General features: G+C 42.5%; 1 protein-coding gene and 1 long non-coding RNA gene across 3 annotated transcripts; one reads left to right on the top strand and one right to left on the bottom strand.

Moving 5' to 3' along the window:
• Positions 1–1,085: 1,085 nt before the first annotated feature.
• On the bottom strand, positions 1,086–4,451 carry LOC131246886 (uncharacterized). Of its 2 annotated transcripts, XR_009171533.1 has the most exons (6): positions 4,308–4,451; positions 4,206–4,270; positions 3,407–3,622; positions 2,031–2,896; positions 1,360–1,424; positions 1,088–1,224 (listed from the first exon to the last, which is right to left on the bottom strand). It is a non-coding gene; the product is annotated as an uncharacterized LOC131246886 (long non-coding RNA). The 2 variants fall into 2 exon arrangements; XR_009171532.1 differs by lacking the exon at positions 1,360–1,424 and having other exon boundaries at positions 1,086–1,224.
• Positions 1,091–17,063, top strand: LOC131246883 (65-kDa microtubule-associated protein 8). The gene is made up of 11 exons (XM_058247342.1): positions 1,091–1,230; positions 2,042–2,245; positions 2,654–2,911; positions 3,359–3,574; positions 4,447–4,602; positions 4,892–5,051; positions 5,486–5,637; positions 5,728–5,815; positions 6,612–6,685; positions 16,309–16,383; positions 16,549–17,063. Exons 1-11 carry the CDS (start codon positions 1,147–1,149, stop codon positions 16,873–16,875), a joined length of 1,794 nt encoding a protein of 597 aa, XP_058103325.1. The 5' UTR covers positions 1,091–1,146; the 3' UTR covers positions 16,876–17,063.
• The last annotated feature ends 346 nt before the right edge of the window (positions 17,064–17,409 follow it).

Consider the following 17,409-nt stretch of genomic DNA (forward strand, 5'->3'; position numbering starts at 1 on the left):
AAGATTTTAACGGTGCTCATTCAACCATACTATTTTCCTGTGGTGTGGCCCACCTGAGATTTGGATCTGCCTCTCATGCCTGAAAATGAGCGGAATGGACGGCCGTCCATAAAACACATACATCATGGTGGGGCTTACAGAGCTGTTTCAGCACCCATGTCGGTCGTTACCGAATCCAAGTCCTTTTGGCTGGGCCACACAGTACGCCACTGACTGATCAGTGGTTGCTTTGGTGTCACACGAGCAGGTCCTTCACCGTGGATGGGACAGTGATAAGGCAGCCTGCAATCGGATGGATAAAATGATTAGCCAAAGTTAATATTCAAAATGAAAATATCCGTTGGTTGGAGAGTTCAAGGATCATGCAACTGCCCAAGGAGAGATTGAAATGGGCCATTTGCAGCCATGTCATGTTCCCAGCCACTCATCAGGTGTGGGAACGTGAACATGCACTGAACAAAACGGAAAAGCCAAGGTCCGGTCATCGGGTAGACCCCACTTGATAACGAACATAGGCAATGGATTAGCTTCGTTTCTATCCATCTGTTTCTCCATGATGAGTGCACCAGATTAATGTGACCCAACCTGATGAATGGCCCAGATCTCAACTGCAAATTTTGCTTCCAATCAACCGGCACTTGTAAAATCCTTTGATGCTCTCTCTCTCTCTCTCTCTCTCTCTCCCTCCCTCCCTCCCTTTTCTTTGGAGACAAGTTGCCGTTTAGATTTCATTTATGACATATGTAATTAGTGCAATCATGCAAAAATCAATCTCATCCATCCCAATATGAACCGTCTGCCTTTAATTGAGTTGAGAATGAAAAGGGTCGAGTTTTCTAAAATTTTCAAATTCAAAAAATCAGAAGAGGGAAGAAAAGAAAAGAAATGAAAAGAAAAGGTGTCCCAGAGAAAGAGGGACTGATCCTTGTTCCCAAAGCTTCAATCACCAACCATTGGCAGTCTTGTCTTTCAAGCAAAACCATCAACACACATCCTTAGTCGCCCCACCATCAATACCCACACTCTCCTAATCTTCCTCGGAAATTTTCATTCAAAGGCATCTGGTCCCTCTCTCTATTCTCTAAGAGACCTGAAAATTAGCAGCTGGCTCTTCCCCATCTGTCCATAATATTCAAAATTCCATTGATGGGATCATTCGATATGCCAGCAAGAATGCACAGCTCCACCTTGCTTGAGTCATCTTGTGGGTATCTGCTTCAAGAACTGAAGGTAGGCTCGATTCAATTTCTTTGTTTGATATTTAGTTTACTCAACATTGGTCTTTCAGTTTCTTGCTTGATATCGGTTTTCATAATTAGCATTGCATGAGTATAGCAGCGAAAAGGCATTAGAGCTTACCGTCATGTAATGGCTGTTGTAACAAAAGGTTCAAAGAGAGAGCGCACACACAAGACTTTAGTCGACTGTAATAACATTTGAACAGCAATATAGCATTTTAGGTTTTGTGACAGTAAGTGTTTGGATGTACTGCAAATCACTAGTAGGATTTTTTATTTTTTTATTTTTTATTTTTTTATTTTTTTTGGGGGGGGGGGGGGTGGAGAGCAGATTGTTATTCATTCCGTTTTGTGTTTGTGGTGATGGGAGAGCAGATTGTTATTCATTCCGTTTGTGTTTGTCGTGATGTCTTTTGAGAACTACAGCAGGCGGGATGCACACTTTCTGCCCAAATCAACACCTAAAACATTCTGGTTATTGATGGGGGGAGAAGGCGGTGGAAACTTTCGATCTGCATGATGTCAGTTCTTAAGATCTGGACTGCCCAAACGCAGCAGAATGAATAACCATCCATTCTGCCGAAGTATCTATCCCACATGCAATCCCAGGTACATCCAAATGCACACCGAAAAACAGATACTCTTCAACCCAATATATATACACACCCTCTTACAGAGTAACACTTGGGGGCATTTACAGTTAGCACACCTGCAATATTGTGTTTTTTCATACGCGCATGCATGTATGGTGTTGTGTAGATATTGGATATTTAACATTTCTTTGATGCTTACCCTTGAAATAGCTGATTTGGGATGAAGTTGGACAAGATCAGCTTGAAAAAGAGAAGGTTCTGCTTGAGCTGGAACAGGAGTGTCTGGATGTCTACAGGAGAAAAGTCGACAATGCAAATATCTCTAGAGCTAGACTGCATCAATCGTTGGCAGATTCAGAAGCCGAATTCACCCATCTTCTAGTGTCCCTTGGAGAACGATCTTTCCCATGTCGGGTGCGCTGATTCATTGATCTCTCCTATCTTATGAATGGCCTTTGCATGGATTCCTGGCATTTTCATTCTGGCTAGCATCCTGTACAGATGGGGGCTGTCTTTTAGTGATCCAGGTCGTTCATTTGGTGGGCACAATTTGGGTATGTGATGGATCAAAGTTATCCAACAAACAATGCCAACCATCCAATCTGTGAACCCTTTCCATTGCATATGGACTTTCAGCATTATGCAAATTACTGATGAGATATTTCAGGCATCATGCATCCACAGTGGAGCCGAGATGAACGGCCTGGATCGCTCAAAGGTGGTGCCCACTGTATAAGATGCTGATCCAAAAAAAAATTCGGCCAAGCATTGGTACATTCCTCATCTTGAATTACAGATCCTGAGCACTTTTCTTTATAACAGCCAGAGAAAATGACAGGGACGCTGAAGGAGCAACTTGATGCAATCACGCCTGCGCTGAGGGAGATGCAGCTGAGAAAGGAAGAGAGGGTGAACCAGTTCCGAGCTGTTCAAATGCAAATTCAGAAGATTTCTGCAGAAATAGCAGGCGATCCAGAGCTTGATATTTCACCAATGGATGTTACCGTGAATGAGAATGATCTCTCACTGAAAAAACTCGATGAGTACCGGGTCGAGCTTCAGCGACTTCACAGAGAGAAGGTAAAGGAACAAAATTGCATGAGTGGACCATACAGTCAGTATGCTAGAAATTTAGAGAAATGAACAAGTTAGATTATTTGGCATTTTTTCTTTAATAAAATTCATACTTTAAAGTGAGATTTAAAAAAAAAGAAAAAAAGAGCAGTTTTACTCACCTGCAATCACTCAGGTGGTCCACCTGTGATAATCACATGGGATCACCCTCAATGAACGATGCCCCAAAAATGCCTTATTAGTATGACCATTAAAGGACCATCCAATGGTCATCTAATAATGGAGCAGGCAGACAAACTGCCTGGGTGACCGAATGAGGGCCCTTCTGCCACCCATAAAGTTTCGGGGCTAAACTAAAAATGCGTTTAATTCATTTGAGCATTCATACAATACCTCATATTTTTTATGGGTTGTGTTTTGACCTTTTTTTAAAAACTCCTTTCCAATTGAAAGAGTGACAGGCTCTTGAAAGTGGAAGAATATACAAGGACTGTGCATAACCTTTCTGCAACTCTGGGCATGGATTCTTCAGAGATTATCACAAATGTTCATCCAAGTTTGGACGGTTCGGGCAGACAGCAATCAAAGAACATAAGCGATGCTATTTTGGCAAGACTCAACAGTACTGTGGAATCTCTTAAAGAGGAGAAGCAAAAGAGGCTGGAGAAGGTAATACATAGGTTGAATTGCTTTTTGTAATTGTAGCTGCAAGATGAGCTGTTGGGGAAAAAAAAAAAAACAGAAACACAGGCATTTAGGTACAACAGGTATATTAGTCACTAAAATATCAAGAGTGCAACACACACAGTAAACATACATGATTTGTGATTTTATTGATTGACCATCTGTACTAATCAGTAATCATATATACTGCATAAGCAATAGGCTACAGGAAATTTTAGTTAATGAGGCCATTCCTCATCACAGAGATAAAGGTCCTTGAGCAATTCAGGCATTATGATGCATTTGGATGCCCAGTTTAATTGGATTGGTATAATTCAATTTAATAAGTTAGCAGTGACCAAAGTGGCGCAAAACCCACTCCGTCTCAAGGAGGGACTAATCTCCAAATTGAAGTTAAGATCGTTTCAAGTCCAACTTGAAGTTCATGATCTTGCAATAAGGGATTTCTTCATGTGATGAATTCAAATGGCAACATCTTAACCTTGGCCATTGTTCCATATTGGATTAGGTTGTTGCAGTTCAGTTCAACTCAGCATCCAAATGTGGCCATATGGTTAAAATACCTGATGCATGTTTAATTCACGAAAGTGAGATGTAGGAAAAAAAAATACATTACCACTGAATGAGTGCAGAGATTAATTCCAGTTCAACAGCAACAATTCCAGCTTACTCACAAAAAACCTTTAATCACTATCATATTTCTATACTCACAAAAAACCTTTAATCACTATCATATTTCTAGCCTTAAAATCGTCTTAAGTCTGGCATTGATCTCCCATAAAGCTTCATGTTCTATACACTATAGCAACTTCAGTGAAAATAAAAATATGGTACCTTCTCTGTAATTTCACTTGCAGCTTCATAAACTTGGGAAAGCATTGAATAATTTGTGGAGTCTCATGGATACATCATCTGAAGACCGGAGATTATTCGCTCATGTCACTGACTTCATATCAGTCTCCGCAGCCGACGTATCAAAGCCTGGGAGCCTTACACTTGAAATAATCCACCAGGTAAGAAGCTTATGCTTGATAGCACTGACATCGCTAGAATAGATATAGTTTTAACAGAGATGAACTGTACTTGCAGACACATTTGCAGTCACCCATGTGCCCCATACATGCCAATGCATTAAACATGTGTGGGATGCAGTAAACATGTTTTGGACATTATAACCTTCAGTTTAGCGACTTGAAGGCATACATCTGTTGGTGTTAATCCTCATCAACAAATTATTGGTAGTTTGCTAACAGTGGAATTTTTCAACCTGTGCTTGGTTTTACCTGTCCTTTTTTTTTTCAGGCAGAGGCTGAAGTTGAGAGACTGGATCAGCTAAAAGCAAGCAAAATGAAGGAGTTATTCATCAAGAAACAGCTGGAACTTGAGGAGATATGCAAAAGAACCCACATGGACTTATCTTCACGATCGGAGATGGATAACATAATGAACCTCATAGATTCTGGTGTGCCCTGTGATTTTATCCGTCTAAAGGAACCCTGTTATGGCTACTCTCGATAGTTGAATTTCTAATGCTACTACTGCCACTTGCATCAACGTGACATGTGTGAGATCCATGCTGTTTATCAAGTGGGCCACATGTACACTCCATTTGAAAAGCAGGTTGTCCAGTCATCAGGTAAGGTAACCACACTTACAATTGGTCGGCTTTTTAAACTACCCATGGTCCTCATACATATATGAACCACCTGATGATCAGACTAGCCTGATTTTTAGTGGACCCACGAGATGAAACGGCGAGGAGCTAACAAAGATGTGCCATGTCGGCATGTGTGGGTGGACCAGTGACTGACCATCCCATTTTTTTCTTGTCTAATGCACAGTGATTGTTAGTTCGTTGTATTGATTGCTAACTTCACTGACTTGAACATACTGAAGGGGAGATTGACCACGCCGATCTCCTTGCGAGCATGGACGAGCAGATATCTCGAGCGAGAGAGGAGGCTTGTAGCAGGAAGGATATAATGGAGAAGGTGGAAAAATGGATGGCATCTTGCGATGAAGAGCGCTGGCTGGAAGAATACAGCAGGGTCATCTTCTTTTCATCACTTACCCTACCTTGGCTTTTATCTTCTTTCCTTGAGAACTATGCGTCATCTCTCTCCTATGTTTGTTTCCAGGATGAGAATCGGTACTCGGTGAGCAGAGGTGCTCACAAAAACCTGAAGCGTGCAGAACGTGCCCGAATAACAGTCAACAAAATTCCTGGTAAGGATAACGACGGGTAGATTCCAAATTATGATGCTCCGATTTGGATACTAACATGGATGTGGAGACCTGGAATTTAACTCTGAATTTTCTATAATAAAGCACGGATATAGATATGGGACCCATCTAATGATATACCATGGTACCGCGACAAATTACTAGTTGTTTGGGAAATAGTAAATACTAATGCAATAGGATACTGCAACAAGTAATCTCCTCTTCATTAGATGAGCTGGTGGAGACTAGTGTGTGAGTGATCCAGGGTTCAATCCTGGTAGTGTTACCTTTCAAAAAAGAAAAGGATACAGTAAGTATCTATGAAGTATCCTGTATCAGTATCAGGGTCGACTAACTTACCAGGGCAGGGTAAGGATATGGACATCATTTGGCACAGGTATGGGTAGTGGCAAAGGTTTTATGAATGGCCACCTACCAGACAAACTTTCCTCTTTTACCTGGGAATCTGGAACCAGCCCTGCCAGAGGTTCTCATCTTTCTAATATTCTATTATTAAAACATTTACAGCATTTTGTAATATTAATCTTAACTAATTTGCAATATAAAATATTTGGCTAGAATTGAACCATATCTGAAATGAAACCTTACCCATACCCATGTCTTGTCACATCTTACAAAACTAGCTTGAGGGATTTGAACAATCCTAACATAATAGGGTATCAGGAAGTAATGACATCTGTACTCTAATCATGTCAAATATCAAGGTATTGTATGTGGTAAGTGGTGAAAGATTGATGATGGGAAGCTAATGATTACTTTTGGGCGTGATGCAATGCAGCTTTGGTGGACTCGCTGATAACAAAGACTAAGAGTTGGGAAGAGGAAAGAAAGAAAGTCTTCTTGTATGATGAGGTGAGACACTACTTTTTGTGGGTAGATTTTCTGGAACTAAAAACACATCCTTTGCTCCCTTTATTAATTTGTTTTCATATATAGAACTGCTGATGATTGTAATAACAAATTCATATCCCTTTTTCATACATATTACATTTTATAAGTCTAACAATCCTAACTTGATGCATAATCAATCTCTGATCATCATAACATGTGTCGCTACTGTAATTCTCATGTTTTCTTGGTAAAGCATAAAGTTGAAGTCAATCTCGAAGTACTGTCAAACGATGAACCCGACAGGGTTTGGGTGAGTGGCCAGCACTGTGGGTTTGCTCCCTACAGGCGTGGGTTCAACTCCCCTCCCCAGCATTACCCGATGCACGTGGTCGTAGGTGATTGCGTGCATCCGCAAGGAATAGTCTCACCTTCAAAAAGGGCAGGGACACCCTGTGTTGTTATCTATATATATATATATATATATATATATATATATATATATATATATATATATATATATATATATATATATATATATATATATAGCCCCCGCTAATATAGGGATTCCATAGAACCCCATCTTGGATAGTTTGCCTAGATCTCGGAGTATTATCTTTGAGAGAGTTCTCTTTTCTCTTGAATTTTACAAGATTTATGAGGAAGTTAGTTTAACCTCTTCAAACCTTAATCCAATCCATAGAACCCCCCATCATACAGAAATTCCAAGATTAACAACAAAACCTCTTTTACTTAAAACAAAACCATAACCTCAACCCACACCTGAGATCACCTCAAGGTGTACCCCCTAGGTTGGGATCCATGCCCATTTTACTTTTCAAAACCTCTTAGCCCAGAGGACTTCTAATTTCCACACCCCATAGGGCTTCTTATTTTAAAAACACTCTAGGACATCGAAATGATATTTCCACACCCAGGAAGGTCGCTGATTCTGAATTTTCATCTTTAGGTTCCCATTTATTGATGAGGACATCGTGCACACGCCCGCCCGCACACCACCACCCCTACGCACGTACGTACGCAGAAGGAAGACCCCACCATCGATCCGGCTCGATAACGACATCCAGGGAGGGCTTCCTAGCTAGGAGACAAGTTTTGGTTCAAAAAAAGTAGGCCCGATAGTTAAGAAAAGCCCATCATGGGATCTCATGATCGTGGCCCACTCGTCGGATTGATTTCATATTTTAGGTTTTGCTTATTGTTATTATTTAGAACATCGTGAATGCTTTAGATTTCTCTGTTTGGTTTTTAGTTTAGTTTACTTCATTACCAACTAATAGGTTGCGCACATGGTGCGAATTTTTGGGGTATAGGGTTTTCCCTATAAATAGGCACCCCTCGTAGTTCTTTTGATTTATTCAACTTTAATAAAAAAAATTCCTGCTTTATTTTTCTGCTCTCTTTGTGAGTTGTGGAAGAATTCAAAAGTGGGTGCGAAGCCCTCCCTTTTCGAAGGGCTAACTACCGTGGTGCGAAGGTACATTGATCCCGATTCACCCCATCGTTCATCATCTCTTTTTTTTTTTTCCATCTTCTACCACCATCCGTGCTTCGAATTCGTTCTTTGTTGCATCAGTTTTGTTCATTACAGCAGGTTTCTAGATTTCGGCCCGCAAGAGGGCTGAAACTTCGGCGGAGCACCACGCACAAGCTGTAGCTTGGATCAACCCGAAACTTCGAGGTTTTGGAGCATACCCCTGGCCGACCAGGTCAAGGAGAACTTTTCCGCCATCGACCCCCCCTCGCACGTGCGGCCAGGTACTTGCGCACGTGCGAGTGCCCCAGGCCCGCTGTCCACACGCGGGATCGTCTTTTGACTCAGGTTTTTATCCTCTTTTATCCTCTCATAACCGTTTTTCATGAATCCTAGCCCTAGATTACGTTTTCCCTATGTTATTTGCCTATTTTCTCACCCTAGGGTTCCTTGAATTGAGATTGGGGAATCCCTTGGATTAGAGACTGATTCTTATACATGTGTGATTGAATTCTATTTCTCTTCGAGCATCGTTTGACTTATAAATTTTATTGGCCCAGTCCTAGCCTGTGTAGGCCTGAACCCGCATAGATTCCCCTTTAATTGAATGTTTGGATTTTCATGTGGGATGTGGAATTTGTGTGGTTGTTTCTGAATTGGTATGATCTAAGCCTGAAATCTTGCATATCATATTTAAATTCATGTCCTGCATCAAATTTGGTATCAGAGCCTAGGTTCTTGTAGGGGAATTCACTGCATATTTAGGGTTTAGTTTGTTTGAGTCCTTCATGCATTCAGTCCATCATATATAGCTGAATTTTAGTAACGGTGTGTAGTCTCCTTTATAAAGAGTCTCGTAGGGTCATTTAGTTTTTAGACGCATATAGTTGCCGTAGCAGGTCCTTAGGTTGAGCAAGTCAGTGTATGCCCACACGTACGGGTCGTGGTTTCGGTTTGCACCCCATACTAAACATGGAGCAACTGCAAGAAACAGTGACCAAGTTAGCCGAGCAGGTCGAGTCCTTGAATAAGCACTTAGAACAATACATAGATAAACGCCTTGAAGAAATAGAGGCCTCCTTCAGGGCAAACCCCACCACTGGGGAGGATGCCCAATCTCAGACAGTTGGTCAAGAGGTTAGGCCAAGGAATGGAGGCGGCCAAGGAGTTGGTCATGGGCGCGTACCTGTGCACCCGTCCCGTGAGGGACATCATGATCAATATGACCCAGATGCACAACTCTTAAAAGGAGTTAGGGTAGATGCCCCCACATTTGATGGCCACTTGGACCCTAAAGCCTTTCTAGATTGGTTAGCAGATATGGACCACTATTTTGAGTGGTATGATATGTCGGAAGCTTGACGCCGATTTGCCAAGATGAAGCTTGTGGGTCAAGCAAAGAGGTTTTGGGCGACAGTTGAGCAAAAGAAAGAAAGAGCTAGGGAACTCTCAATAGTTCATTGGGTAGAGATGGAAGAAACGCTTAAAGAAAAGTATCTCCCTTTCTCTTATCGCTTATGATTGATTGAGGAGTGGCAGTCTCTTCGACAGGGTTCCATGAGTGTTGCGGACTATATTGAGAAGTTTGAAGAATACTCGACCTGCTGTGAGGTTGATGAGGACCTAGTACTTACCCTTGCTCGTTTCAAAATGGGTCTCCGTCCTGACATCAGGAGAGAATTGGTCGCCAAAGAGATAGACACTATTGAACAATTGTACCAAGTAGTGTTAGATGTCGAGCAATACCTTAAAGCATCTGTGGGAAGACGATTTGACTTTCGAGAATCCAGTGCTAAGGCCAACCCCTCTGGGGCTAGACCTAACACAGGATTCCAAAACAAACCTTCCCCTAATGTTCAGCCTAGACCTAGGGATGATAAGAGTAAAGAGATTGTCGGGTCTAGTTCACGTGGAAGTGAGGCCACTAGGTGTTTTAGGAGTCAGGGGTTTTGTCATTTTGCTCACCAGTGCAGCACGAGAGAGGGCACCAAAGTACTCCTTATTGATGGGCAAGTAGAAGTAGTGTCCCCAGATAGTGATAGTGAGGAGGAGGAATATGAGCCAGTAGAAACCCCTAGTGATGAGGAAGAGAGGGCACAAGAGTCTGTAACCTTCACAATTGTGCGTTGCGCCCTGGCTCAAGCCAAGAACACTAATGATTGGCGCCGCAACACGATCTTCAACACTTATGCAAAATGTAGGGAAAAGAGCTGTAAGATGATCGTGGATAGTGGTAGTTGTGCCAACGTGGCATCGACTAGCACTGTGAGTCGCTTGGGCTTGAAGATGGAAGCCCATCCTCAGCCCTCTAGAGTTTCCTGGGTTGATGAAACATTCATTCCAATCTCGCACCGCTATCTTGTCCCTATTCAATTCGGATCATATAAAGACACAATTTGGTGTGATATTGTTCCTATGGATGTGGGTCATATCATTCTGGGTAGGCCGTGGCTCTATGACAGGGATGTTACCATATTTGGTCGTTCAAATGTGTATACATTCTGGTTTGAGGGCAAGAAGGTCAAGCTAAATCCTCTGCCACCCAAGAATACAACTGGAAAAGAGCTCACCACACAGAGTGGTGTGAGCGGCCCAAAAGAAGTGAAGGAGTCGAAGACCAAGTCCAAACCGCTTCATATTTTGAATGCCAAAGACTTTGAGCGAGAGACGGAGGCGGACTCGATGATATACGCCCTTGTGGCTAGGGAGAGTGTACCAGAGACTAGCATAGAGTTACCCACTGAGGCCATTCAGGTAGTACATGAGTTTCATGATGTCTTTCCTGATGATCTACCGAATAAGCTTCCCCCTATGAGGGATATACAGCATGCCAATGATTTAATCCCTGGGGCAACTCTATCAAACCTCCCGCATTATAGAATGAACCCAAAGGAGCATGCTGAGTTGAAGAGGCAGATTGATGAACTCCTAGAGAAGAGTTTCATTCGAGAGAGCATGAGTTCGTGTGTCGTGCCCGCCCTTCTTACAGCTAAGAAGGATGGCACATGGAGGATGTGTTGATAGTAGGGCCATCGACAAAATCACAGTCAAGTATCGGTTTCCCATACCGCGTCTTGATGACATGCTAAATATGATGGCCAATGCTACTATCTTCTAAAAAATTGACCTCAAAAGTGGGTATCACCAATTCCGTATACGCCCTGGTGATGAGTGGAAGATGGCCTTCAAGACGAAGGATGGGCAATATCAGTGGCTAGTTATGCCTTTTGGATTAACTAATGCCCCAAGCACTTTCATGCGTGTGATGACCCAAGTGTTGAGACCCTTCATGGGGAAGTTCCTGGTCGTATAGTTTGATGATATCTTGATTTATAGCATGACTAAGGAGCAACACCTCAACCATTTGAGGTAGGTTTGTGGGATCCTTAGGGCCGAGAAGTTGTACGCCAACCTAAAGAAGTGTGCGTTCTTGTCTAGTAGTGTGATCTTCTTAGGTTTTATTGTGTCAGCTGAGAGCGTATCGGCGGATCCCGAAAAGGTCAAGACCATCGTTAATTGGCCTGAACCCCGCAATATTCATAAGGTGTGCAGTTTTCATGGCTTAGCCACTTTTTATAGGTGGTTCATTCGAGGCTTCAGTTCCATTGTTACTCCCATCACAGACTGCATAAAAAAAGGAGAGTTTCAATGGACAAAGGCCGCCTCGAATGCCTTCAAGGAGATAAAGGTCAAAATGACCGAAGCTCCAGTCACACGACTTCCAGATTTTTCAAAAGCTTTTAAAGTCGCATGTGACGCATAAGGAGTCGGCATAAGAGGAGTACTTAGCCAGGAAAGGCACCCTGTTGCCTTTTTTAGTGAGAAACTGAATGAGGCGAAGCAAAGATATTCTACCTATGACAAGAAATTCTACGCGGTAGTGCAATCACTACGCCATTGACGACATTACCTGTTACCGCAAAAATTCGTCTTGTTCTCAGATCACGAGGCCTTGAGATACTTGAACTCTCAGAAGAAATTAAGCCTCAGGCACGCTAAGTGGATTCAATTCCTTCAAGAGTACACTTCTGTGCTTAAGCACAAGGCCGGTGTAGAGAATAAGCTTGCCGATGCGTTGAGTCGTCGAGTCGCATTACTCAACTCCAAGAGTGTTGAAGTTACAAGCCTTGAGCGCATCAAAGAAGAGTATTCTGAGTGTCCAGATTTTGGGGTTGTGTATACGTCTTTATTAGAGAGTCCGTCAAGAGCTAATAGTGAGTATTTGATTTTAGACAGATATTTGTTTAGGAGCGACCGCTTGTGCATACCACGCACCTCCTTTCGCGATTTTCTTGTCTGAGAGTTACATTCAAGGGGGGTCGCGGGTCATTTCGGTCATGACAAGACTATTGCCCTAGTGGAGGACAGATTTCATTGGCCAAGCCTCAAGCGGGACGTGGCCAAAATTATAAGGCATTGACGTACTTGTCAACCGGCAAAGCAGAGGAAACGGAATACAGGATTATATACACCTTTACTAGTCCCATTCATCCCTTGGCAGGACATCAGTATGGACTTTGTGCTTGGACTTCCCAAGACTATTCGAAAACATGACTCCATATTTGTTATCGTATACCGTTTCTCTAAAATGGTCCACTTCATTCTTTATTCTAAGACCTCCGACACATCTCATGTTGCCAAGCTGTTCTTTGGTGAGGTCGTCAAACTGCATGGGTTACCAAAAACCATAGTGTCTAACCGTGACGTGAGATTCATGAGTTACTTTTGGAAGACACTATGACATATAATGAATAGTAGGCTCCAATTTTCTTCTGCCTACCACCCTCAGACCGATGGCCAGATTGAGGTGGTTAATAAGAGCCTATGGAGTTTACTTCGATGTTTAGTGGGGGAGCATACCAGGACATGAGACGCCGTACTACCCATAGCCGAGTTTGCATACAATAGTTTTGTCAATAGGTCCACTGGTCTAAGTCCTTTTGAAGTCGTTACTAGTTACAAGCCTAGGAAGCCTATTGATCTTATCCCCATGTCATTATCCCATAGGCTATCAGAGTCTGCAGAGTCTTTTGCGCATCACATGCATTCATTGTATCAAGAAATCAGGCGAAAGATCACTACTGGTAATGAACATTACAAATTTTCTGCAGACCAACATAGACGTTTCAAATAGTTCAATATTGGAGACTCTGTGATGGTCCGCATCAGGCCCGAGCGGTACCCTCCAGGGGCCGTTTGTAAGTTACACGCGCGTAGCGCTGGGCCCTTCAAAATTATAAAGCTAAACGATCTCAATGCGTATGAGCTAGATCTTCCACATTCCATGGGAATTAGTTCCATATTCAATGTGGAGGATCTAGTTGCTTTTCAAGGACCCACTGATACTTTCTCCGGCCTTTCGCCCACCCATCCTGATTCCCCAGACTTACCCTTTGATCCATGGCCTCTTCCCGACCTTTCATCCCTACCTCTGCCTCTCATACCTAGCCTTCACACACCCAGAGAGGAAATAGAGGATATCCTAGACCATGAGATAATTTCCACGTCGGATGGCGAGTTTCAGAAATACCTAGTTAAATGGAAGTCACGCCCAGCTTCAGACAGTTCGTGGCTCACTGAGGAACTTCAAAGACTTGATCCTGACATCCTAGAGCGGTTCAGGAGTTTTATTTCGCCAGTGGCGAAATCTTCACAGCCGGGGAGAGTTGATGAGGACATCATGCACACGCACACCCGCACACCACTACCCCTACGCACGTACGTACGCAGAAGGAGGACCCCACCATCGATCTGGCTCGATGACGACATCCAGGGAGGGCCTCCTAATTAGAAGACAAATTTTGGTTCAAAAAAAGTGGGCCCGATAGTCAAGAAAAGCCCATCATAGGATCTCATAATCGTGGTCCACTCGTCAGATTAATTTCATATTTTAGGTTTTGTTTATTGTTACTATTTAGAACATCGTGAATGCTTTAGATTTCTCTGTTTGGTTTTTATTTTAGTTTACTTCATCGCCAAGTAATAGGTTGCGCACATGGTACGAGTTTTTGGGTATAGGATTTTCCCTATAAATAGGCACCCCTTGTAGTTCTTTTGATTCATTCAAGTTTAATAAAAAAATTCCTTCTTTATTTTTCTGCTCTCTTCATGAGTTGTGGAAGATTTCAAAAGTGGGTGCGAAGCCCTCTCTTTTCGAAGGGCTAACTACCGTGGTGCAAAGCCACATTGATCCCGATTCACCCCATTGTCCATCATCTCTTTTTTTTTTCCATCTTCTACCACCATCCGTGCTTCGAATTTGTCCTTTGTTGCATCAGTTTTCTTCATTACAGCAGGTTTCCAGATTTCGGCCCGCAGGTGGGGGCTGAAACTTCGGCAGAGTACCACGCACAAGCCGTAGCTTGGATCGACCCGAAACTTCGGGGTTTTGGAGCATACCCCTAGCCGACCAGGGTCAAGGAGAGCTTTTCTGCCATCGACGCCCCCTCACACGTGCAGCCAGGTACCTGCGCACGTGCGAGCACCCCAGGCCCGCTGTCCACACGCGGGATCGTCTTTTGGCTCAGGTTTTTATCCTCTCATAGCCGTTTTTTATGAATCCTAGCCCTAGATTACGTTTTCCCTAAGTTATTTGCCTATTTTCTCACCCTAGGGTTCCTTGAATTGAGATTGGAGAATCCCTTGGATTAGGGACTGATTCTTATGCATGTGTGGTTGATTTCTATTTCTCTTTGAGCATCGTTTGACTTATAAATTTTATTGGCCCAGTCCTAGCCTGTGTAGGCCTGGACCCGCATAGATTCCCCTTTAATTGAATGTTTGGATTTTCATGTGGGATGTGGAATTTGTGTGGTTGTTTCTGAATTGATATGATCCAAGCCTAAAATCTTGCATATCATATTTAAATTCATGTCCTGCATCATTTATCCAACCTCCACTCTTGAGTTCTTTTTCAAAACTCATGCACCGTTGTTTAGACCATCAAATTAACTTTCTAACATGCCCAAAAGAAAACCCAATCCCATCTCTGAGCACCAAGATATGATTGAATTACAAGAAGGTGCTCAGACGTTGAATATCTTCCAACCTTGATATCCCCCAAACCACTCTTTAATCTTGGAAACTCCTTAGAAACCAAAGCCCGAGAGCTGAGAAGGCATCAAACTCTATAGATCACCTGGTAACCAACTCATTTTTATTATTGAAAGTTCTATTATTCCTTGCTTTCCATGTGGCCAAAATGATAACTAGGAAGCACAAATTCCATAAAATCTTGCCTTTGCAACCTCTACAGCCAAGATCCCAAGCCTTGAAGAGCACATCCATAGAAACTGGGGTAGGCCAAAACAATCTGAAGTTCTATTATTACTTGCTTTCCATATGGTGAAGTTCTTCTATTACTTGCTTTCCATATGGCCAAAATGATATCCAGGAATTTGGTTCGTTGATTACAATTCCATGGTCCACCAAACGGGGTTTTGCTTAATCCAATGTTTTTCCCATAGCAAGAATTTTATCCCAAACATGGGATTGGATGGCCCAAATGCCATGGTATTTCCAGACATGCAATCATTGTGCAATAATGGTGTTAATCCCATCTAAAACAATTCCATACCATTTAATCCCACAGAACCAAAACAGGCCCTAAAATCTTCCCTTTGCGACCTCTACGGCCAAGATTGCCTCGAAGAGCACATCCATAGAAACTGGGGTTGGCAAAAACAATCTGAAATGACCAAGACAACAACCCCAAATAGCTGCAACAAACAGGCAGTGGATGAACATCCGATCCACACTTCCAGCATCTTTCAAGCACAATGAAAGTCAGCTACCAATCACTGACGAGCATTCTTCCCCTTCCAATTGAGTGATGCAGCTGACTGATTCTTCATAGACCTTAATGGACATTTCCCAAGAACACAAGCAGTCACCCATGGGACGACTAATCCAAATATCATCATCACACAAGTACTAACACTTAACCCATTGCATGAAGCTAGCACATAGAGAGAGCCAATCAAATTCAGCACAGAATTCTTCTTTTCTTCTTTCCTTTTCCATTGTAGGTGGGAACTGGGAAGTGGGAATGAGGAATACATGAATATTGCCAGGAGCTTGCTAAGTTATCAGTTACTTCTAAGCTATCTCATATTTAATTTTTACATTGTACTTTATTATCCTGTTTGTCTAGGTACCTCTCTTGGCAATGTTGGACGAGTACAATTTGCTGAGGAAGGAAAAGGAAGAGGAGAAGCAAAGGCAGAGGGTAAGTATCATTTATTTGTCTAACAAGAAAAGGGAACAGTTTGATGGTTTACGGTCTTTTTTTTTTTCAGAAGAGGGGCTACTCCATAGTTATACTAACAGACTGGACCATAGTTACCCTGTCTATTCTTTCACTTGGTTGCTGATGATATGGCTTCCTTTACAGGAAAAGAAGCGGATACAAGGACAAGCAGTAGTTCAACAAGAGAATTTGTTTGGATCAAGGCCAAGCACGAGCAACCGCCGTCTTTCAAAAAGAAGTATAAGTGGGAGTTTTGGCAATGCTACCCCTTTAAACAGGAGGCTTTCTATGGGGATACAGCAGCTTGGATCGAACAGTATATGCTCTGCCTCTCAAGGCTTATCTTTCATTAGGGAAGACAGGAAAGCACAGGGACAGAAGATGCAGGCACAATACAGAAATGTTTCTCGTCTGGGAGAAGATGCAGCTACACAGGTGTCCGCAACATTCTCATTCCCATTATCTCCTTGATTTTTCAATTGGCCAGGTGGGTCTAAACGGAACAGCTTCATTTTTGTCATTGTTGATGGCAATATCAGGGGTTAGGGGGAGAAACCTTGTTGTTTGTGAATTTGTGGAAGATTGTAAAAGAATAAATACAGCTTGTCATTGTGTTGATTTGGAATATTCCTGTAATTACATATTTCTTCTGCACCAAAGGCCTCAGCCATTGCCTTGGAAAATTTGTGATTCCAAAAGAAAACATGGTTCTACTTTTTATGGACATTTTCAAACTCCTGTGCATTCTAACATTTGAGTGGGAACTCAACACCAAATCGTCTGTTGTTTGGACACTGGAATAACATGAATATGATAAATGCTGAATCCATCTCAGACTTTTGGAGTGCTACTCACCATTTTGCATGTCCTTCCCCACTCAAGTTATGGTACAGAACCTATCAACCAGGATTCTAATTAAGCAACCTTTAATAGCCTTGGGTAAACTACAACCAAGACATACACACAAGGGGTCCTCTAGGACTACAAATGCATACATAGGCAAAA

Source organism: Magnolia sinica, chromosome 5 (assembly GCF_029962835.1).
Source record: "Magnolia sinica isolate HGM2019 chromosome 5, MsV1, whole genome shotgun sequence".
In the NCBI taxonomy this organism is placed as follows: domain Eukaryota; kingdom Viridiplantae; phylum Streptophyta; class Magnoliopsida; order Magnoliales; family Magnoliaceae; genus Magnolia; species Magnolia sinica.

Bases quoted from the DNA above. Each gene is read 5' to 3' on its own strand.
- LOC131246883 (XM_058247342.1), top strand. From the start codon at position 1,147: ATGGGATCATTCGATATGCCAGCAAGAATGCACAGCTCCACCTTGCTT. The intron at 2,246-2,653 runs GTGCGCTGATTC...TCTTTATAACAG, and splicing joins AACGATCTTTCCCATGTCGG to CCAGAGAAAATGACAGGGAC. The intron at 4,603-4,891 runs GTAAGAAGCTTA...TTTTTTTTTCAG, and splicing joins CACTTGAAATAATCCACCAG to GCAGAGGCTGAAGTTGAGAG.